Source organism: Anomaloglossus baeobatrachus, chromosome 9, assembly GCF_048569485.1.
Source record: "Anomaloglossus baeobatrachus isolate aAnoBae1 chromosome 9, aAnoBae1.hap1, whole genome shotgun sequence".
Classification (NCBI taxonomy): domain Eukaryota; kingdom Metazoa; phylum Chordata; class Amphibia; order Anura; family Aromobatidae; genus Anomaloglossus; species Anomaloglossus baeobatrachus.
In genome coordinates, this window is record NC_134361.1 from 30,215,651 (window position 1) to 30,239,113 (window position 23,463).

At 45.3% G+C, this 23,463-nt stretch overlaps 2 protein-coding genes across 3 annotated transcripts in view; both read left to right on the forward strand.

The window, feature by feature from the left end:
* Positions 1–23,463, forward strand: part of LOC142250999 (3-galactosyl-N-acetylglucosaminide 4-alpha-L-fucosyltransferase FUT3-like) — a 108,869-nt gene that overhangs the window by 79,356 nt on the left and 6,050 nt on the right. The window contains exon 1 of one of the 2 annotated variants that reach the window (XM_075323466.1): positions 15,753–15,797. The exons of the other annotated variant lie outside the window; for it this stretch is intronic. The gene's annotated coding sequence lies outside the window, so the exon portion shown is untranslated. Of the gene's footprint in view, positions 1–15,752; positions 15,798–23,463 lie in introns of those variants that run through there. 2 annotated transcript variants of the gene reach the window in all.
* LOC142250998 (3-galactosyl-N-acetylglucosaminide 4-alpha-L-fucosyltransferase FUT3-like) lies at positions 15,753–22,304 on the forward strand. The gene is made up of 2 exons (XM_075323465.1): positions 15,753–15,797; positions 20,696–22,304. The coding sequence occupies exon 2, from the start codon at positions 20,705–20,707 to the stop codon at positions 21,794–21,796; it is 1,092 nt and encodes a 363-aa protein (XP_075179580.1). The 5' UTR covers positions 15,753–15,797; positions 20,696–20,704; the 3' UTR covers positions 21,797–22,304.

Sequence of the window (23,463 nt, forward strand, 5' to 3'; positions counted from 1 at the left end):
ATTTTTATTATTTATTTAAATAATTTAAAAAAAAATGGCTTGGGGTCCCCTCTATTTTTGATAATCAGCCAAGGTAAAGCTGGCAGCTGAGGTTTGCAGCCCCTTGCTGTCTGCTTTACACGAGATGTTTATCAAAAATAGGACCATATGTAATTTTATTTATTTATTCCCTATAAAAAAAATTGTTTGCAGGGCAATTGTCCCTGCTTTGATTCCTTTTTCAGCCTCCGAGCCCTTACTATAACCATTTTAAAGCCATTTTCCAGCACACAAGTTCGGGTCTCCATTTACTTATACAGAGTTTGGCATCTGAAGTCAAGTTTAAAACCAGCTTTACACCTTACAATTAGGTATGCGATCTCGTATGCGATGTGACACGCCCAGGTCGCATATGCGATTGAATGAGATTGCACGTAGGTCGTTCATTTGCTGTCACACGTGCGTTAGTAGTCTATGTTAAATTGATCAATTTTATGTGCGATCCTTTAGATCATGTGTTCTGTGACGTATGCATTGGGCACCCTTTTTTTTTTTTATTTACTGACTTGCCAAGCGTGTGTAATGTGTAGGGATGCGTTTTTACTATGTCATCTGCCATTCAGCTCTGCTACATGGCCGCTGACAGCAGACACAGACAGCCATGTAGCAGAGCTGAATGGCAGATGACAGCAGACACAGACAGCCATGTAGCAGCGGTGAATGGCAGATGACAGCAGACACAGACAGAGCCGCACTGTCAGAATGAACTCGGGTGAACCTCACCCGACTTCATTGTCATGCTGCGGCTCTGTCTGTGTCGCGTCCCGATTAGCGGTCACCTGTGAAGGACTCACCGGTGACCGCTAATCTCCTGAGTAACTGAATTGAGCAGCCCTCTCTCATACTCACCGATCCCCGATCCCCGGCGCTGCACGGCATTCACACTGCTCCGGCGGCTTTTACTATTTTGAAAAAGCCGGCCGCCCATTAAACAATCTCATATTCCCTGCTTACCCCGCCCACCGGCGCCTATGATTGGTTACAGTGAGACACGCCCCCATGCTGAGTGACAGGTGTCACACTGCACCCAATCACAGCAGCCGGTGGGCGTGTCTATACTGTGCAGTGAAATAAATAATTAAATAATTAAAAAAAACGGCGTGCGGTCCCCCCCAATTTTAAAACCAGCCAGATAAAGCCATACGGCTGAAGGCTGGTATTCTCAGGATGGGGAGCTCCACGTTATGGGGAGCCCCCCAGCCTAACAATATCAGCCAACAGCCGCCCAGAATTGCCGCATAAATTAGATGCGACAGTTCTGGGACTGTACCCGGCTCTTCCCGATTTGCCCTGGTGCGTTGGCAAATCGGGGTAATAAGGAGTTATTGGCAGCCTATAGCTGCCAATAAGTCCTAGATTAATCATGTCAGGCGTCTATGAGACACCCTCCATGATTAATCTGTAAGTTACAGTAAATAAACATACACACCCGAAAAATCCTTTATTAGAAATAAAAAACACAAACACATTCCCTGGTTCACCACTTTAATCAGCCCCAAAAAGCCCTCCATGTCCGGCGTACTCCAGGATGGTCCAGCGTCGCATCCAGCGCTGCTGCATGGAGGTGACCGGAGCTGCAGCAGACACAGCCGCTCCGGTCACCTCCACGCAGCTAATGAAGACAGCCGTGCGATCAGCTGAGCTGTCAGTGAGGTTACCTGCTGTCACTGGATCCAGCGGTGGATGCAGCGGTGGCCGCGGGTAACCACAGTGACAGCTCAGCTGATCGCGCTACTCACTGCTGCTCCTCTCACCTCCACGCAGCAACTGAGGTGAGTAGCGCGATCAGCTGAGCTGTCACTGTGGTTACCCGCGGCCACCGCTGCATCCACCGCTGGATCCAGTGACAGCGGGTAACCTCACTGACAGCTCAGCTGATCGCACGGCTGTCTTCATTAGCTGCGTGGAGGTGACCGGAGCGGCTGTGTCTGCTGCAGCTCCGGTCACCTCCATGCAGCAGCGCTGGATGCGACGCTGGACCATCCTGGAGTACGCCGGACATGGAGGGCTTTTTGGGGCTGATTAAAGTGGTGAACCAGGGAATGTGTTTGTGTTTTTTATTTCTAATAAAGGATTTTTTCAGGTGTGTGTGTTTATTTACTGTAATTTACAGATTAATCATGGAAGGTGTCTCATAGACGCCTGACATGATTAATCTAGGACTTATTGGCAGCTATGGGCTGCCAATAACTCCTTATTACCCCGATTTGCCAACGCACCAGGGCAAATCGGGAAGAGCCGGGTACAGCCCCAGAACTGTCGCATCTAATGTATGCGGCAATTCTGGGCGGCTGCTGACTGGTATTGTTAGGCTGGGGGGCTCCCCATAACGTGGAGCTCCCCATCCTGAGAATACCAGCCTTCAGCCGTATGGCTTTATCTGGCTGGTATTAAAATTGGGGGGGACCGCACGCCGTTTTTTTTAATTATTTAATTATTTATTTCACTGCACAGTATAGACACGCCCACCGGCTGCTGTGATTGGGTGCAGTGTGACACCTGTCACTCACCGTGGGGGCGTGTCTCACTGTAACCAATCATAGGCGCCGGTGGGCGAGGAAAGCAGGGAATACGAGATTGTTTAATGGGCGGCCGGCTTTTTCAAAACAGTAAAAGCCGCCGGACCAGTGTGAATGCCGTGCAGCGCCGGGGATCGGGGATCGGTGAGTATATGAGAGAGGGGGATAGACTGACATGGACAGAGAGTGAGGGACAGAGATAGTGACGGACTGACAGAGATTAGTGCATGACAGACATTGTGAGGCGCTTCAGAACGCAGCTTTTCAGCTCCGCTCTGAAGCAGACCTTTTTTAAGCTGCGGCGCAGAGCGCACACCTGCGCACATAGCATCAGACACCAAAATCGTATGAGGGATGTCACACGTTACAATTCACTAGGTTCATACAACAAAACGTCCAATGTATGAGGAATAAACGACGTGTATGCGATCACCGTATTTTCGTTCAATCTTGATTGCACGTAGGTTTCACACGCAAATACGTCACGAACGATGACGGATGTGCGTCACTTACAACTTGACCCCGACGACGGATTGAAAGATCTATTGAAGCGTGTAAACCAGGCTTAAGTCCCAAACAAACTTTTTTAAAGTCTGGCCAAACCAAGCGAACCTAATCATCCTGAGCTGTACCCATCATGAATCAACATCTGAAATATCATGTACAGATATTGTATGCCAGGCAGGGGTTCAATCTGCTTCTCTGTTAGTTTGCAGCAAGAAAATGCAAACATCAATATTGGGTGTGACAGCCAATACCTGCAAAGTAGAAGGTGTAAAATGAAAAAATTGTGCTATGCTAATTTTTCATTTCACTTGGACACAGAGCTGACTTATTAAGTCAGAGGCACAACAGGGAATCACACCCTCACAATGTCAGTGACTTTCATCTCTCTGTTTCTTGTAATTAAATATAAATATTCTCTCCTTCACACTCTACTGATCTGTATTCCATGTACCGAGCTCAGAGGTCCTGTCTCCTATCCCAATTCCCCACAAAATGGCAGCAGCCTTTCCAACTTGGGCTTTTATAGTGGCTTCATCACTGTCCTAAAGTCCTTCATACTTGTCTGTGCTGAAGGGATGGGAAACTGGAGGAATTTTAGGAATACCTGCCATGCTATTCCCAAGATCATTGGATCACTCTTGTCTGTCTTATGGTATCTCTAATACGGTGGGGACCATTTTAGATGATTTGTTCAAAGTTAATTGAGAATTATTCAGATTTGCAAAGTTTGAGAAATTTTTAAAAAGTATATCAAGTTGCTGTAAAAACTCGTCACTCTATAGTAAAGCCCATTATTGGCCAACATAAAGAGCTTGGCAGCCTAGTACGAGTTAGAAAAAAAAAACTATTAACAACCAGGGGATACTGAAAATATTATTTCTCATAGATCACACAGTAATTTTCAACAATTTAGGGTTATCTAAATATAGTGAAATGATTAGCTGTGAGTGGCTAACTGCAGCCTCGGCTCAGCTGTCCCAATCTTCTTTATTACTTCAGAGCTGGTGGATATATTTAGATGCCATTTTTAAGATTGAAATATATATATATATATATATATATATATATATATATATATATATATATATATATATATATATATTAGCTGTAGTACCTGGCGTTGCCTGGGATAGTAACTGTCTCTCTGTTTCTCTCCCAGTCTCTCTCTGTCACCCCCTCTGTCTCTCTGTGTGTTTGTCTGTCTCCCTCTTTCCTGGTCTGTCTGTGTCTGTCTGTCTCTCTCTGTCTGTGTTTGTCTCTTTCTTTCCTTGTCTGTCTCTCTCTGTCTTTGTCTGTCTGTCTCTTTCTTTCCTTGTCTGTCTGTCTGTGTCTGTCTCTCTGTCTCTCTCTTGGTCTCTCTCTCTCTCTGTCTGGCTCTTTCTTTCCTTGTCTGTCTCTCTGTGTCTATCTATCTGTCTGTCTCTTTCTTTCCTTGCCTGTCTCTGTCTGTGTCTGTCTGTCTTCTCTCTCTGTCTCTCTCTGTCTGTGTCTGTCTGTCTATTTCTTTCCTTGTCTGTCTGTTATGATTCGGAACCATGGAAGACCACCATAAATCATTGGTAAAAGGTGACAAGAGCATTGGCAACTAATCTGGCCGCCATCCCCTTACTAACCATCAACACTAGAAGTAGCCAAGAGGTGAACTAACATCCTGTACACCCCGAAGCCAGCTGGAGAACTAGCTATCCTAAAGGAAGGAAAGATGAATAACTCTCTGCCTCAGAAAATAGAATGCCAAAGAATAGCAAGCCCCCCACATTCAAAGACTGCGGTAATATAGGAAAACACAATACACAGATAGATGATAGGATTAGCAAAAGGTGAGGCCCTACTGACTAAATAGGACAGGATAGGAAAGGGACAGATGGTGGCCAGAGAAAACCCTACAAAAATCCAAAACCTGATAGTACAAAAAGCCCTCAGATCGCTAGATCTGAACTCCGTCCTATACCAGGAGCTCTTGTCATACCAATGAACAGAAAGCAGGAACCATTACAAATTCAAGAAGCAACAAACACATGGATTAATAGGAGCAATACTCCAAACATAGCTGCAGGGAGCTTCCCAGCTAAGCAACTGAGAGGGAAGATTCCTGCATGCAAATAAACTGACATTAATCACAGCAAATGAAAAACTCAGATAAGAGCAAAAAGAACCAAACAACAAATAAAGAGCCAAGCACTTATCTGGGATAGATGTGGTCTGGAGCAGGATGAAGCAGGCTGGTGAACAAAGAACAACTGACATCCGGCATAGCCTGCCAGCAGACCAGGGTTTAATTAGGCAGAGAGTTAGCAATGGAAACGCCCATTGCTCAACACACCTGGTCTCTGTCCAAACCATTCCTGGCCACAAGAGGGAGCCTCACACCAGCAAAAGCATAACTGACATTCACAACATCTGTCTCTGTCTGTCTGTGTCTGTCTGTCTCTCTTTCCTTGTCTGTCTGTGTCTGTCTCTGTCTGTCTCTTTCCTTGTCTGTCTCTCTCTGTCTGTGTCTGTCTGTCTATCTCTTTTTTTCCTTGTCTGTCTCTGTCTGTCTGTCTTTTTCTTTCCTTGTGTGTCTCTCTGTCTGTGTCTGTCTGTCTGTCTCTCGGTCTCTCTCTCTTTCTCTGTCTGTGTCTGTCTCTTTCTTTCTTTGTCTGTCTGTGTCTGTCTGTGTCTCTCTCTCTCTGTCTCTCTCTGTCTGTCTCTTTCTTTCCTTGTCTGTCTCTCTCTGTCTGTGTCTGTCTATCTCTCTCTGCCTGTGTCTGTTCCTTTCCTTGTCTGTCTCTCTGTCTGTGTCTGTCTGTCTCTTTCTTTCTTTCCTTGTCTGTCTGTCTGTGTCTGTCTGTCTCTCTTTCGGTCTCTCTCTCTCTGTCTGTCTCTTTCTTTCCTTGTCTGTCTCTCTCTGTGTCTGTCTGTCTGTCTCTTTCTTTCCTTGTCTGTCTCTGTCTGTCTCTTTCTTTCCTTGACTATCTGTCTTTGTCTGTATCTGTATGTCTGTTTCTTTTCTTGTCTGTCTCTCTGTCATCTGTCTCTTTCTTTCCTTGTCTGTCTCTCTCTGTCTGTCTCTTTCTTTGCTTGTCTGTCTCTCTCTGTCTGTGTCTGTCTGTTTCTTTCCTTGTCTGTCTCTCTGTCATCTGTCTCTTTCTTTCCTTGTCTGTCTCTCTCTCTCTCGCTGTCTCTGTCTGTCTGTCTCTTTCTTTCTTTCCTTGTCTGTCTCTTTGTCTGTGTCTGTCTGTCTGTCTTTTTATCGGTCTCTCTCTCTCTGTCTGTGTCTGTCTGTCTCTTTCTTTACTTGTCTCTCTGTTTCTCTCCCAGTCTCTGTCTGTCTCTTTCTTTCCTTGTCTGTCTCTCTCTATCTGTGTCTGTCTGTCTCTCTGTATCTCTCTGTGTCTGTCTGTCTCTCTCTTACCTTGTCTGTCTCTTTCTTTCCTTGTCTGTCTCTCTGTCTTTCTGTCTCTTTCTTGCCTTGTCTGTCTCTCTCTGTTTCTGTCGTCTGTCTCTTTCTTTCCTTGTCTGTCTCTCTCTGTCTGTGTCTGTCTATTTATATCTTTCCTTCTCTCTCTCTCTTTCTCTCTCTATCTCGTCCATGTGGATTTCCTGGAAAAAAAACAAGACATACAATAGCCCCAGAAGTCGATGTGAAAATGGTGATTTTCAGTATTATTAACACAGATTGTGATATGGAAAAATAATTGAAATAATAAAAAAATACATTTAAATTTAATTAAAAAAAAGCCTGATTTCAACACTAGATCATCTACTGATAAGTTATAACACATTCCTTTTAAAAAGCTGTGTGGTCATGCTGCGTTTCTTCATGCGTTTTTTTTCCTGCAGATTTTAATCAATACTGCAAGGAAAAACGCATCCCAGCAAAGTCTATGAGAATCCTGACTTGCTGTGCACATGTTGCTTCTTTTTTTCCTTGCAGATTGTGGTGCAGAAAAAAGAAGCAGCGTGTCAATTGTTTCTGTGTTTTTTCCTGTGGATATAATTCACTGCAAGGCTCGATTATATCTGTAAGGGCTGCACTCGCAGCTCTGCCACTTCATCTCACACACCATGCATCCGACATGGTCTGTGCGGCGATCCGTAGCTGGTTGACCCGGGGTCATAATGGTGATGATGACCCATGTTAGCTAGCAGGTCCCGGTTATAGCATTAGGGGGACCTGATCGCCAAGGAGAGGTAAGCAATCCCTCTCCCTGCCTCTTGAACGCTGCAATCACATTGATCGCACCATGCAGGGGGTTAAACTGACAAGAGCAGCGGTGACACCGCTCCGGGCAGTGAGAGCCGGGTCCGGGGTGTAACATCAGCTGGAGACCCGCTGACGATCCCGGGAGTACCCTCGTGATCGTCATAACTAAAAAAAACTATAGGAAAAAACGCGGGTTTTTTCTGCTGCGTTTTTCCTGCCATAACATGCAGTTTCGTGTGCAGAAAATGTGCACACAAATCTGCTAAGTGTGGACATACCTTAAGAATTAAGAATGATTTTTGTAAAGGAGAAGCTAGATATGATCATGTGATCAGAAAAAGCAAAATGACCTCCAGTATCAGGGTGATATGGCTTTTTTTTTGGATAAAGAGCACATACGGCACATTAGTGTCATTACAAGCTGTCCAGAGATACAGCACCATGCAATATCCGGAAGGATGTACACACACTTCCCAGAAAATGGCACAAAGCCCAGCTCTTACAGTTCCAAGAAACAGTGCATACAATGCCCAGATAGCGCCAATGTCCAGCGCATAATACCATTCATTTCCTAGCCAATATCCTAGATAATGCAGTACAATGCCCAGCGCACAGTATCTAGGTTTTGGTGCACATTGTCCAGGTGAATGGTACAACACAATATTTAGTTATTGAATAAATTAATGGGAGAGGGTTCCGGCGCCATCAATACCTGTAATCTGTGAGAGATGCGGGGACCTCACAGTGGAAACAGGACGTTGCTGACTTGTGCTCAATTTCCAAGTGTGTTGCGTGGGACAATCCAAAGTTAAAAAACAATCAAAGTGGCACTGACCAATGTGAAGACAAGTCCTCCATAGAAGCGCTTCTACAGGACCTACAGAATAAAGGGTACGTTACACACTGCGATATCGGTACCGATATCGCTAGCGAGCGTACCCGCCCCCGTCGGTTGTGCGTCATGGGCAAATCGCTGCCCGTGGAGCACAACATCGCTAGCTCCCATCACACGAACTTACCTTCCCTGCGACGTCGCTCTGGCCGGCGAACCGCCTCCTTTCTAAAGGGGCGGTTTGTGTGGCATCACAGAGACGTCACACGGCAGCCGTCCAATAGCAGAGATGGGGCGGAGATGAGCGGCCGGACAATGTCGCCCACCTCCCTCCTTCCTCATTGCCGGTGGACGCAGGTAAGGAGATGTTCGCCGTTCCTGTGGTGTCACACATAGCAATGTGTGCTACCACAGGAACGACGAACAACATCGTACCTGCAGCAGCAATGATATTTGGAAAAGGAGCGATGTGGCAATGAGCAACGATTTTTCACGTTTTTACGCTCGTTGATCGTCACTCCTTGGTGTCACACTCTGCGATGTCGCTATCGGCGCCGGATGTGTGTCACTAACGACGTGACCCCGACGATATATCGTTAGCGATGTCGCAGCGTATAAAGCACCCTTAAGTGAAAAGGGGTATGAGGGCACTAAGGCGAATATGGATGGGATCATCCAAATGCACACCTAGGAGTAGAACAATAAGAAATAAGAAGAAGGGGGGGTGCTAGGAAGGAGATCACCAAAACAATATCAAAAATACACAATTTTTATTGTAGAAAAAGACACCAACACAATTTTTAAAAACATCTAAAAGGCATAAAGTGCAATAAATGTCAAGGGTTTGCTAGAATACAGCACACAACCCTAAGGGGTACTTTGCACGCTGCGACATCGCTAGCCGAGGCTAGCGATGCTGAGCGCGATAGCACCCGCCCCCGTCGCACATGCGATATCTTGTGATAGCTGCCGTAGCGAACATTATCGCTACGGCAGCTTCACATGCACTTACCTTGTTAGCGGCGTCGCTCTGGCCGTCGACCCGCCTCCTTCCTAAGGGAGCGGGTCGTGCGGCGTCACAGCGACGTCACACGGCAGGCAGCCAATAGAAGCAGAGGGGCGGAGATGAGCGGGATGTAAACATCCCGCCCACCTCCTTCCTTCCGCATAGCCGGTGGAGGCAGGTAAGGAGATGTTCCTCGCTCCTGCGGCTTCATACACAGCGATGTGTGCTGCCGCAGGAACGAGGAACAACATCGTATCTCCTGATGTAGCAACATTTTGGAAATGACCGACGCTACACAGATCACCGACTTACGCGATCGTTTATCGGCACAGCTAGGCTTTACACGCTGCAACGTCGTTACCGGCGCCGGATGTGTGTCACTTTCGATTTGACCCCGACGATATCACAGGTGCGATGTCGCAGCGTGCAAAGTACCCCTTAGGCTACGTGAGCACTTTGCGTCGAGGTACTAGCAGTTGTAAACACATGCTCTGGCAGAAATTGTCTTTGACAAATTTGGTTTGGACCACAGAAACGCAAAAAATACGCATTCGTTTTTACCGCGTTTTTACCGCGATTTACTTGCTTTTTCATTGCTTAAAGTCAAATGCGTTTTCATTACAAATACACAACTAAAGAAAGTTTTAACATTCAAACATTAAGAAAAAAGTGCAAAAAAATTATTAAAAATATCATGATTAAAATCATACACAAAATAGCTAATTTTATTAAAAAGATAACTGTAATTTAATATTTATGGCTAAAATAACGTTAAAATATTGTTTTTCATTAATTTAATTGTCGGACTATGTGTGGGTGTAAAGGGACACATAATTACTTCAATTTAATGACAAAAACGCATGCGGTAATTTGTAGAGTTGAGCGATGTTCGAGGTTCGCCAATTTCATGTTCGAGTGATTTTGGGGGGTGCTCGAGATCGAACTCGAACGCGAGATTTTTGCTAAAAGCTCGACAGCTCGAGTTACGTTCGAGAACGGTTCGATCACAAAAAGCCTAGCTAGTTACTAGCTGGCTTTTCACTGTAATAGTGTGAGTCACTGTGATTCATGCTATTATCAAATTTCAGCGTATAGTGTGCAGGGGTGACGCGGTTTAGATCTGTGCTGCTGAGAGAATGCCGATCGCCATTTATTTTTTTTTTCCTAAGCGCGCATGCAGTGGGGAAGGCCAGCATGTCAGCCAATCCCAGACACACACACAGCTAAGTGGATTTTTGCCAGACAAGCAAGGGCATGTGTCATAGGCTGTTAATGTCACATGTCCTTACCTTATAAAATACGGCCATGTTCCCTGTCGCCGCCATTATCTGCCTTCTGCGTGTGGGTGACAGTCACCGCTCACGCTGCTGCTGCCGATCCTGCTGTGTGCGCTATAGACATAGTGCAAGCTACACAGCGCTGTAGGGATTAGGGACTGCTGGTTATTTCAGCCCTTTTCAGGGCTGATTTCCAGGCGCTCAGAGCCATAGCTGACAGGCAGGTCCGTGCAAATGCTTTGTACAGCTTTAGATAACAGCGTCTGTGTACCTAAGCTCAGGGAATTCCTTGCTGCATTTCATCATTAGGAGGGATAGAAAGTGAAGCTTCCTTTCCTGTCCTGGTACCCACAGAACCTGGACACTGGACCCACCTGCCCACTTTTGCCACGCTATTTTATTTGCCCAAAGAGCTGACACTTTTTCTGCCATCCTGAAAGTGTCTGGAATACTAAGTTAGTGTTCCTTTCCTGTCCACTGACCCACAGAACCTGGGCACTGTAACCACCTGCACACTTTTGCCATGCTATTTTATTTGCCCAAAGAGCTGACACTTTTTGTGCCATCCTAAAAGTGTCTGGAATACTAAGTTAGTGTTCCTTTCCTGTCCACTGACCCACAGAACCTGGGCACTGTAACCACCTGCACACTTTTGCCACGCTATTTTATTTGCCCAAAGAGCTGACACTTTTTCTGCCATCCTAAAAGCTACATTAACATCTGCTGAAGATAGGCCATCTTCCAGCAAAAGTAAGATGTCTACTACTTTACGTGGACAATCCGATGTGCTCCCTTTTTTACGGAACCGAACAACTGTAACAAAGGTAGATGATGCACAAAAAAAGGACATGCTTGAATGGATCTCAAGTACTTCAACAAGTGGCCTCTCCTCCACCTCAACTTCAACATCCAAAAAACAACAGTCCTCTGAATTGTCACCCCAATCACACTTGCTTTCTCCCAGCTCTCAAGTCTCCACCCGCCCTGCAGAGTATGGTGTAACAGAGATGGCTGAGTCTGCAGAGCTGTTCAGTCACACTATACCGTGGGAATCAGAGGTCTGCTCCAAAGCTACAGTGAGTACAGACCAGGAAATGGTCTGCAGTGATGCCCAGAAGCTTTGTGAGTCAGATTCAGGCCCTGATGACCAAGTTTCTGAGCATAATGTAGACCCTCATTCCCAAACTGTAACACCTGTTGGTGGAGGCAATGAGGAACATACTGATGACGATGAGACACAGATACCAGATTGGGATGACAACTTAACTATTCAGTCAGGGCAGGAAGAGGTTAGGTCTGAGGGCGAGGGGAGTGCAAACGCAACGCTTGATGATGAAGTTCTAGATCCCACTTACGGTCAACCCACAGTCAGGCACTCGAGGAGGTCACCAGAGGCGGTGGAGGAGGATGCAACTGACAACGAAGTTACCTAGCGCCTTCCTGGATAGAGTCGGAGTACTGGAAGCACGTCAACAACTGCATCCTCAGCCACCACTCTGCTTCTGAGCACAAGTCGGGGTGGCTCTGCAGTTCGCATGTCCTCTAAACCTTGCCTAGCCTCGTCCTTTTTTGACCTTGCAAAGGATCTCCCAAATCATGTAATTTGTAAAATTTGTCAGCAATCTATAAGTAGAGGCCAAAACCTCACCATTTTGACAACTTCTTCCATGAATCGTCACATGAATAACAAGCATACGTCCCAGTGGGAAGCTCACCATGCTGCAATGCGGCCTAGCAGAGCGGGCCAACCACCGCCTGCCCCTTCCAGTGCATCCGCATGCTCTTCATCTTCTATGACTGTGGGGACAGCTGTCAGTCCTGTTCTTCCACGCAGACCTCCTACCACTTTAACCGCAACAGACAGTTTGCTTGGCAGGTCGTCAGTTGGTTTGGAAGGGGAAACAAGTGCTGGTATAGAGCTCTCTCAGACATCGAGAGCACCAACTTTGGATGAAGGCAACATCATGTCTCCGCCTGCACTTTCCTCACAGACCTGCAGTTTTCCAGGGACACCCTACTCACCACCATCTCCACACAGCAGCCAGATCTCTGTCCCTCAGATGTGGACAAATAAAAGGCCATTTCCTCCGAGCCATGACAAAGCTAAGAGGTTGACTTTATCCCTCTGTAAGCTGTTGGCTACCGAAATGCTGCCTTTCCGCCTGGTGGACACAGAGGATTTTCGAGACCTTATGTCCATCGCAGTGCCCCAGTACCAGATGCCCAGTCGCCACTACTTCTCCAAGAAAGGTGTGCCAGCGCTATACCAGCATGTCGCACACAACATCATCGCTTCCTTGAGAAACTCTGTGTGTGACAGGGTGCATTTCACCACCGATACTTGGACCAGTAAGCATGGACAGGGGCATTACATGTCGCTGACTGGGCACTGGGTAACTATGGTGATAGATGAAGAAGGGTCTGCTGCACAAGTCTTGCCGTCCCCACGACTTGTGCGTCAATCCTCTGTATGTCTAAGTTCCTCCACTGCTTCTGCCTCCTCAACCTCGTCTGGTTCCTCCACCTCCGCCCCAAGCCTGCCTGGTCAGGCCACCCGCATTGTAACTTCGCACGAGGAATCCCGCACACCTCCTTACTATACTGGCAGCAGAGCTCAATGGCATCAGACGGTCTTTACCTTGAAATGTCTTGGAAATAAGAGTCACACAGCAGAGGAGTTGTGGTCATCTCTTGCAAGCGAGTTTCGTAAATGGTTGTCTCCACTCAACCTGCAGCCTGGTAAGGCCGTGTGTGACAATGCTGCAAACCTGGGTGCGGCCCTTCGCCTGGGCAAGGTGACACACGTGCCTTGTATGGCTCACGTGTTGAACCTTGTAGTCCAGCAATTTTTAACACACTATCCCGGCCTAGATGGGTTTCTGCACAGGGCACGGTCACTCTCTGCTCACTTCCGCCGTTCAACCGCCGCAGCTGACCGACTTGCATCGCTCCAGAAGTCTTTCGGCCTGCCGATTCATCGCCTGAAATGCGATGTGTCGACACGCTGGAATTCGACTCTCCACATGTTACAGCGACTGTGGCAGCACCGCAGAGCCCTGGTGCAATACGTTATGACATATAGCCTGGGCCAACGAGATGCAGAGGTGGGGCAGATCACGCTGCTGGAGTGGTCTCAGATCAAGGACCTATGCACCCTTCTGCACAGTTTCAACATGGCGACGAATATGTTTAGCGCTGACAATGCCATTATCAGCATGACAATTCCAGTCATTTACATGCTGGAGCACACGCTAAACACTATTCGTAGTCAGGGGGTGGGACAAGAGGAAGGGGAGAAAGTACAGGAGGATTCATATGCGCAAAGGATACCAACATCTACAAGGTCCAGACGTTCATCATCACCAAGGCGACAGGCATGGGACGGTGGGGGAGAGGGATTAACAAGGGCGCATGGTAGCAGCCAAAATGTTGAGGAAGATGCAGGAGACCAGGAAGAAATGGAGGACGAACTATCGATGGGCATGGAAGACTCAGCAGATGAGGGAGACCTTGGTCAAATTTCGGTTGAACGAGGTTGGGGGGAGATGTCAGAGGAAGAAGGCACGGTTATCACCTCGCCGCCACAAACACAGCACGGACTTGGTCCGCATGGATGCGCAAGACACATGAGCGCCTTCTTGCTGTACTACCTACAACATTACCCTCGGATTTTCCGAATTAGAAGTAATGATGACTACTGGGTTGCCACACTATTAGATCCCCGGTACAAGTCCAAATTTTGCAAAATAATTCCAGCCATAGAAAGGGATGCACGTATGTAGGAGTAAAAAATTGCTTATTTGCATCAAGACTCCCCCACCTGTCCTCGTTCACCAATTTATTAATTAAAAAGAAAGCCTCAAAATTCCAACCTAATCCAATAGAGTAATGTCCCACGACCTGCATCGATTTCTATGGAGGTTCGTACTGAGAACGCCTGTCATCGTTAGCTCGGAATTTCTCACAAGCGGTAACATCACTGAGTTACTGATGTCACCGCTCATGAGAAATTCTGCATCTGGTGCTGACAGGCAGTGACCCATGGAGTCTTGTTCTGAAAACGTTCTCAGAACGAAGCTCCATCGGAATCGATGTGTGTAGTGGAACATTACTGCTTGGATTATGTCAGAATATCCAGGATTTATTTTTAAGTAATAAATTGGTAAATAAAGAAATATGGGGGCGTTTTATTCAAATAAACTTTTTTCCCTTGTGTCTGTGGGTTTTTTTAACTCTATACTTGCCCGGTTAGTAATGGGGGTGCCTGATAGATGCATCTCCATTAATAACCCCTGGACTTGATACCAGCTGTTAATTCACAGCTGACATCAACCCCATGTATTACCCTGATTGCCACTGCACCAGGGCAATCGAAAGAGCCCGGCAAAGTGCCAGAATTGGTGCATCTAATGCATGCACCAATTCTGGGGCAGCTGTGGGATGCTATTTTTAGGCTGGTAAGGGGTCAACTAACGATGGGCCACCCCAGCCTTATAATACCAGCCTCCAGCTGTCTACTTTACCTTGGACAGTTATCAAAAACAAGGGGGACCGCACACCATTTATATTTAAAAATTATTTAATATTTTTTTAAAAACGGTGTGTGATCCCCTCTATTTTTGATAACCAGCCAAGGTAAAGCAGACAGCTAATGGGTTGTAGCCCTCAGCTGTCTGTTTTACCTCTGCTGGTGATCAAAAATAGGTGGTAGCCCAAAACAGTTTTTAAAAAAAAAATTATATTTATTATTCACAGCAGTCATGTTCCGCATGCAATAAAGCTTATTGATTGGCTGCGCTGCAGCCTTTCAACAAACTTTATTAACTTCCGAACAGCACTCGAACACCGAACTCGGACATGGCCATTTTTAAAAATCGGTGTTCAAGGCCGAGCCCCAGACACCTGGTGTCTTGTAGAAATCCCAAATGTTATTGTTCAGGTTCGTTCATAATGATTTATTATGGTTTTTCAATATGTCCGTAAAAAATATTGCCTATCTGTGATTTTTTGATAAGCTGTTCAGAAAAAAATACAAAAATTAAATTGGCATCCCTGCCTTGAAGATCCATGTTTGGCATTGTATCCCCCTACCTTGGAGCTATAGAGAATTGTATCATATGGTGTTAATGAGCCGTGTGCGTAACATTTGGACAATCCCTTTTAATTACAGGTATAATGACTATTACGAAACTGTAAGATATAAACCTGCTCGGATACTTTGTGGTAAGAGAGACAATGCTTCCTTTTAGTGAGATGTGAGATCTCGTATAAGAAAAGTCAGAGGGAAATTCAATTAACTCATTTGTTTGAGTCGGCAAATAACATGTTCCACCTCCATGAAAGGGGGGGGGAGCTTCTAAAATGTAAGTCTAGGAAACGAACGAACGACTGGAGGAACTGTCAGCCGGTGACATCTCTATCCTCACAGGTGAGTGCCTGAGATGTTAGGTTTAGTTTCTGCCTATTCATTATGTGATGTCTCCTAAATTTGTGATATGATAGTAATAATGAAGAGGGAGAAAATGAGTGATACATCATCTAGATCAGTGTTTCCCAAACTCCAGTCCTCACGACCCCCAACAGGTCATGTTTTCAGGATTTCCTTACTATTTAACAGGTGATGGAATCATTATCAAGGCATCACCTGTGCTATATTAAGGAAATCCGAAAAACATGACCTGTTGGGGGGTCGTGAGGACTGGAGTTTGGGAAACACTGATCTAGATCCTTACTGTAGGTGACACATCTGTCTAGATGGGGTCATTCGAGATCATTGTTTTGCAGATCCTTGGCAGATGGTGGGAGGTGGTGGAGGGGGACATACATATGGGATTGTGCCCTAAACCTACACAAACAATAGTGCCAAGTGTCACCCATGGGTGGTGGTGGGGGGGGGAATTACATATTAGATATTGTGCCCTAAACCTGCACAAGCAATAGTGCCAAGTGTAACCCACTGGTGGTGGAGGGGTGGACATTACATATGAGATTGTGCCCTAATCCTACACAAACAATAGTGCCAAGTGTCAACCATGGGTGGTGGTGGGGGGACATTACATATGACATCGAAACCTGCACAAACAATAGTGCTATATGGAGCCTACACAGCACCCGCATATGGTGCCAAATAAAAGTACTGCTCAGTATAATTTTTTCCCCCAATACAGTTGCTGTATAATGGTTTTAATTTTACTATACTGTATAATGAACTGAAAAATAAGCCAAGTGGGGTGAAAAGGTGAAAAAAAAACACTTACCATTGTTTTTATTGGAGTTTCATATTGAGTATGAAAATGACACTGCAATATGATTCTCCGGGTCAGAATCATTACGGAAATACCAAACTAGGATAGTTCTTTATGTAATAGTTTTTTTTATATTTATATTAGTGCTTTGAAAATGTATTCATACTCCGTGAACTTTTCCACATTTTCCCTGTAGTCAATACTTTGCAGGACCACCTTTCGCTACAATCACTGCTGCGAGTCTTTTGGGGGATGTCTCTCCTGCTTTGCACATCTAAAGGCTTTAATTTTTGCCCCTTCTTCGTTGCACACTCGCTCTCGCTCAGTGACATTGGATGGAGACGTCTGTGATCAGTGATTTTCAGTCTTGTCAATGGGATTTTGGTCTGAACTGTGACTGAGCCGTTCACACACATAAATATGTGTTGATCTACAATATCCATTGTAGCTCTGGCAGGAGGTTTAAGGTCAGCCTTTCTGCTGAAAGGTGAACCTACACCTCAGTCTCAAGACTTTTTGTGGTCTGTAACATGTTTTCTGCCAAGATTTCCTTGTATTTAGCTTTATCCATCTTCCCATCATCTCTGACTAGCTCGCCTGCCACTGCTAACGAAAAGCCTCCCCACAGCAGGATGCTGCCTTCACCATGTGTGACGGTGGGGATGGTGTTTTCAGGATGATGTTCAGTGTTAGGGGTACTGTGCACACTGTGACATCGCTAGCCGATGCTAGCGATGCCGAGCACGATAGTACCCGCCCCCATCGCACATGCGATATCTGGTGATAGCTGCCGTAGCGAACATTATCGCTACGGCAGCTTCACACGCACTTACTTGCCCTGCGACGTCGCTCTGAAGCGGAGGGGCGGAGATGAGGGGGACGTAAACATCCCGCCCACCTCCTTCCTTCCGCATAGCCGGCGGGACGCAGGTAAGGAGATGTTCCTCGTTCCTGCGGCTTCACACACAGCGATGTGTGCTGCTGCAGGAACGAGGAACAACATCGTTACATCGGTCGTCCCGAAATTATGGAAATGACCGACGCTACACAGATCGCCAATTTACGACGCTTTTGCAATCATAAATCAGCATATCTAGGCTTTACACATTGCAACATCGTTACTGGCGCTTTCGATTTGACCCCGAGGATATCGCAGTAGCGATGTCGCAACGTGCAAAGTACCCTTAGTTTTTTGTCACATATAGTATTTTGCATTTAGCTCAAGACGTTCTCTTTTGAACTCATCTGATCAGAGCACCTTCTTACACATGTTCGCTGTGTCCCCTACATGGCTTTTTGCAAATGCCATACGGGACTTCTTATGGCTTTCAAAAATATCTTTCTTCTTGCCCCTCTTCCATGAAGGCCAGAATAGTGGAGTATATGACTAAAGGCTGCTTTACACACAACGATATCGCTAGCGATCTCCTTAGCGATGTGACACGCCCAGATCGTAGTTACATTTGCCGAGGTCGCTCATAGGTCGTTTAGTAGTTGTCACACGTAACCATCTCACAAACGACGCTACATCGTTCAGCGATATATTGAAAAATTTAAGGAGACTGAGTTTCATATGGCCAAACATAGTATTGAAAAGATGACTAGTACACCCAAATTTATAAATAAATATTTATTATAACAAAGTCCCATACAGATGGGGGTACTGTTATAGAAAATGGATTATAAAAATATAACAGTGAAAGGTTGCAGAACTAACAGAGATCTCCCTCCCTTCCAGGGACCTCAGCAGCACATAAATCAACAGTGTGTATAGGCAAAGATTGTGCACAGTCTACACGGTAAAGTATCATGGTAGAGCCCACCATATATATCACAGAAAAACCCATAGGCTGTGCATAGATTAAAGCGAGTGCTTACCCATAATAGATGCCTGTATGATTGCCGTGTCAGAGGTCCGGTGAAGAAGAGGGGGAAGCCGTTCAGCGATATATTGTTTGACCAAGGCGGTCGTGTGGATGTTGTTTGTCGTTGGCATAGTAATATTTCTGCTGCGTTCCAAACGACGAACAATATTTTGAAACTGAACGACGTGACAACGATCAACGATTTTCACCCTATTTGCGATCGTTCGGAGTCGCACGTAGGTGTCACACGCAACGACGTCGCTAACGATGACGGAAGTGCGTCACTAAAACCGTGACCCCCAACGACATATCATCAGATAAATTGTAGCATGTAAAGCGGCCTTAATAGTTGTCCTTTGCACAGATTCTTCCACATGAGGTGATGTGAAAATACTAAACTGGTTTATGGTGGAAACTTTTGCATTTTGGTACACTGCCTTGGTATAATTTTTGTGGAAAAGCTTTGCCTGGCATTATACCAGTAATGGGGCTCTGGGTGTCACTACTGTGAGATGGTAGGGTGCTTGAAACTGGATGGGGCCTCTCAGAGTTGAATGTGTCTCTAAAAGTCAGAAAGGTTATGGACCACAGGTCTAAGTGAGCAGAGAGGAGGAGCAGAATGTAGCTGGTTGCAATGAGAAGAGCTGCTTCGGTGCTTTCTTCTCTAAGGCAGGGTTAGGGTATGTGCACATTTATCCCTAAGTTCCCCAATGGCTGGAGGAGCTGGATCTAGCCAGTGATAGGCCAACAGCTTTCTGACCTGATATGAGACATGAAATATCCAGCACCATCGATGAGCTCAAGTCTGAACCCTCATCCAGAAGACCCAGTACACATGTACCTGGGTTTGGCTGCAGCCATATACTAAATACTTGTTCAATTAAGGCCAATACTGCCCTCCAATATACCTCGATGTTTCCGCAGGACCACATTATGTGCAGTAAGTTGGCATTCTCCCGCCCACACCTGAGGCAGAGACCATCTGTCAGAAGCCCCATCTTGTGTAACAGATTGGGCATCCTTTACACTCTGTGAAGCATAAACATCTGTGAAAGCTGTTGACTTTCGGAGACAGCTAATTTTGGAGTCTGAGATATTACATCCACCCATTGGTCGTCCGTCATAGGGTTCAAGTCCCTCTCTCACATCTCTCTAGCGTACAGTGGGAATTTATTAAGATAGCCAAAGAATATCACTGTATATAACGTACAAATATGTTATATATAGTGTATGTATCACAGGAAGGGCTGGTGGCATATACATCACAGGAGATGCTGGGCCATATACATCACAGAAAGGGCTGAAGGCATATAAATCACTGGAGGGTATGAAGGCATATACATTACTGGAGGGGCTGAGGGCATATACATCAAAGAGGGGCTGGGGCATATACATCACAGGAGGGGCTTGGGAATATACATATCCCCAGCCCCTCGTGTGATGCATGTGCCCCCAATGTCTCCTGTGATGTATATACAGGAGTCCCAATTTCTCCTATGTGATGTATATACAGCAGTTGCAGCATCTGTTATGTGATATATATAATTTACAAATCCTATTATCACAAAAAGTTGACTGTGCTCCAGACAGAGACATAAGTGGAAAAGTAGTTCTGAAAAGCAAAGTTACGTGATCAATATCATTGAAAATTAACCACCGCGTCAAAGAGAAGCAGCTCCGGCAAAACAGTAGAGGTGAGTGAATTGCTTGGTCAAATATAGGTGGGTAATTTTCACATTGATAATTTTATGCGGCCCCTGAAGGTTGTTAGAAATTTACAAATGGCCCCCGGCAGTAATAAGGTTCACCACCCCTGGCTTAGAGGCTTGATCTCCTTAAAAACTTTTAAATTATCCTTAGTTTATTCTAGTCAATCCAGCACCACCTCTCTGCTGCTCCCCGACTATAATCGTTCACATTGCTGTAGCAATAATGCTCTCATGGCACCGCTACTGTCAATCGCTTGGCCAAACAGTTCTGTTCCATCAAGCTAGGTATGATTACAATGCCCAGTGACTGAGACATTAACGCTGCAACAAAGCCCAATAATGAGCAGTGGAGAGGCATCACTGAAGCAACAATGGGTAAGGAAGGATGATTTTGTCCCTTTAAATGTGAGAAAACTTTTGGGCTATTAAAGTTTATGATTGAACAACCCCTTTAAGACTTATTTGAATTCATTTGTTAATGTGAATCATTCTTATTGCTTTTTACAGGAAAAAATTATGTTGTCAAACATCAATAAATATCAAATCATCATAATCGTCCTATTTTTCTCCATATTCTTTATTTCATATAATTGGAAACACATTAACCTGAATTTCCACTGGCCTAAATGTCAACAGTCAACAGTAATGCTAAGTAAGGACGTTCAAAATGTGACATCTACAAAGCCATCAAGTATTCCACCACCAAAACAGACTCTTCTCCTGGTTTGGAATTGGCCATGGGGTGCTCACTTTCCATTAGATAAGTGTGAGACTGAGTTTGGGATTTCGGGGTGTAAGCTATCTACAGATAGAGGTCTGTATAGTGTGGCCAATGCCGTCATCATCCACCATGCAGATATTGGGGTCAATAAATACTCATTACCCCAGCAACCAAGAAATCTTGATCAACGATGGGTCTGGCTCAACCTGGAGCCACCACTAATTATCTCCAACCTGGACATTCTGGATAATTTGTTCAACATGACGATGACTTTCCGTCATGATTCGGATATTTACACTCCATACGGTCATATCGAATCATTGAGAGACCCTCAAAACTTTACTATTCCAGCAAAATCCAAGTTGGTATCTTGGGTGGTCAGTAAATGGTATCCTGGTATTCGTCGTATAGCTTATTATGAGGAGCTGAGGAAACACATATCTATTGATATTTATGGGGCCAAACATAAGCGATTGGACAAGGAGAATTTTCAATCGACGATAGCCCAGTACAAATTCTACTTGGCATTTGAGAACTCCATCTACCCAGATTATATTACAGAGAAACTATGGGTGAATGCTCTGGGCTCAGGGGCCGTGCCAGTTGTACTGGGAACCTCTCGCGAAAATTATGAACGATTTGTTCCCAGAGATGCTTTCATACATGTTGATGACTTCCCAACTGCAAAGGAACTGGCTGCCTACCTTCTTGAATTGGACAAGGATGATGAGAAATATAGGAAGCATTTCAACTGGAGATCTCGATTTAGGGTGCGCCAGTGGAAGGGATGGCCGGAAGCCTATTGTAAAGCCTGTGACATTATAAAGCAGGGTCCAAGGTATCAAGTCATTCGTAGTGTGGCAAAGTGGTTTCTTGATGTCGAATAAAGAGGGAATTTTTTAGTATTAAAGGAACACTCCTAGCAAAATTGTGTTATTTCTAGTGCACCATGACAGAAAACCTTCCCACAAGCTCTGCAATAGATATACCATAGTTCTTCATACTTACAACATACGGTAGTTTATAGGCAACAGTTGACCTGCCCATGACACTCCAGTAATTAAACTTTTGACTCAGTTCACATTTGCATTGGGGTTTTGGCTACAAAAGGAAACACAGTGCAGACCTGTCGAACAACGGGCACCAGTGCCTCCACGTTGATCTTTTTCATCAATAATGGGAGTGTTGGGTTCAATATGGTGTCCATAGTGTTGATGGAAAGGAAAGTGCCCGACTGCCTGCATCATGACCATGGGTGTAGATAAAGTTGTCATGGAAGTCTTGTGTCTGCCATTTTTGTCCTTCTATGAAGCCCTGCCACAGTCTTGCAATACTTCATTGCAATACTTGCTCGTATTGAGCAAAAAAATTATTTGCTAATTACAAGGAAGCATTATAGTGTGTTTTACAATGTTCCTGTAATCAAGCGACTACAAGTTCAATATTGTAAAAAAAATGTAAAAATTTGCTACTTTTTTATAATAAACAACCCAAGTTAAAATTGCCCTTTTTTATTATTTTATAAGGTAAATAAGTGTAAAATTTAACACATTTGGTATCGTCTTGCCTGTAGAAGTCCATACCTTGAAAATAAAAAAAATAACGACGTGATTTTACCAAAACTACAGCACACAGCCCTGTAAGTGACACATCGCTGGAATCAGAGTCTCTTCAACTACATCTGCTCTCAGATTGTACCTAAAACCTGTCATACTCCCCTAGAGTTGGGTACTCTCCAAGTGTTCCCCATCAGACCCCATTGTTCCTGCTCCCTCTGACCTTCATGTACAGTAGGCTGGTCTGTGTACCCATGTTCTTTATGGGGAACCCACCTCCAGGCCCATACTCCTCCTACGTCCACAGCTTTGAGTTTCGGGTAGGCTAAGGCACTGTGCAGACCAGGGCATTCCATCTGCCTAAAGAGGTGCAAATCCTAAGAGGTCCTACATGCTGTTTCGGGTCAGACCCTTCTCACATTTGGCCCCTGGAGCCAGGTTTTGGCGTTCCACTACATGTTTCTGGCGTTTGCACTCACTGAGTTCCAACTGTACTCTGACTAAAACCTGAGGTAATGGAGGTTAGGTGCACTAAGACTCCACCTATCAGGCTATTCTACCCACTAACGAGGCCTGTGGGAGTTGTCGTACCAGTTTATGCTGCTTACCTCATGAAAACAATGTAAACTACTGTTAAGGCCGGAGTCACACTTGCGAGGGACTCACAGGAGTCTCGCATCACGGCACCCGGCTCGTCCGCACACTCTCTGGACATGAGTGTCTCAGCTACATAGAAATACATGCAGCCGACCTGCTCCTGTCAGAAGAGTGTGCAGCTGTGTTGGGTGATACAATGCAAGACTCATGCGAGTTCCTCACCAGTGTGACTCCGGCCTTAAAAGTAGTTTACATTATTTTATTGATATATATAGCATACACTGGTACGTTAACTCCCCACAGGCCTTGTTAGTGGGTAGAATAGCTCGATGGGCAGAGCCTTGGTGCAACACTCAAAGTTCTCATTGAGTCCTTGCGGTGTATTACTACCCAGCCTATAA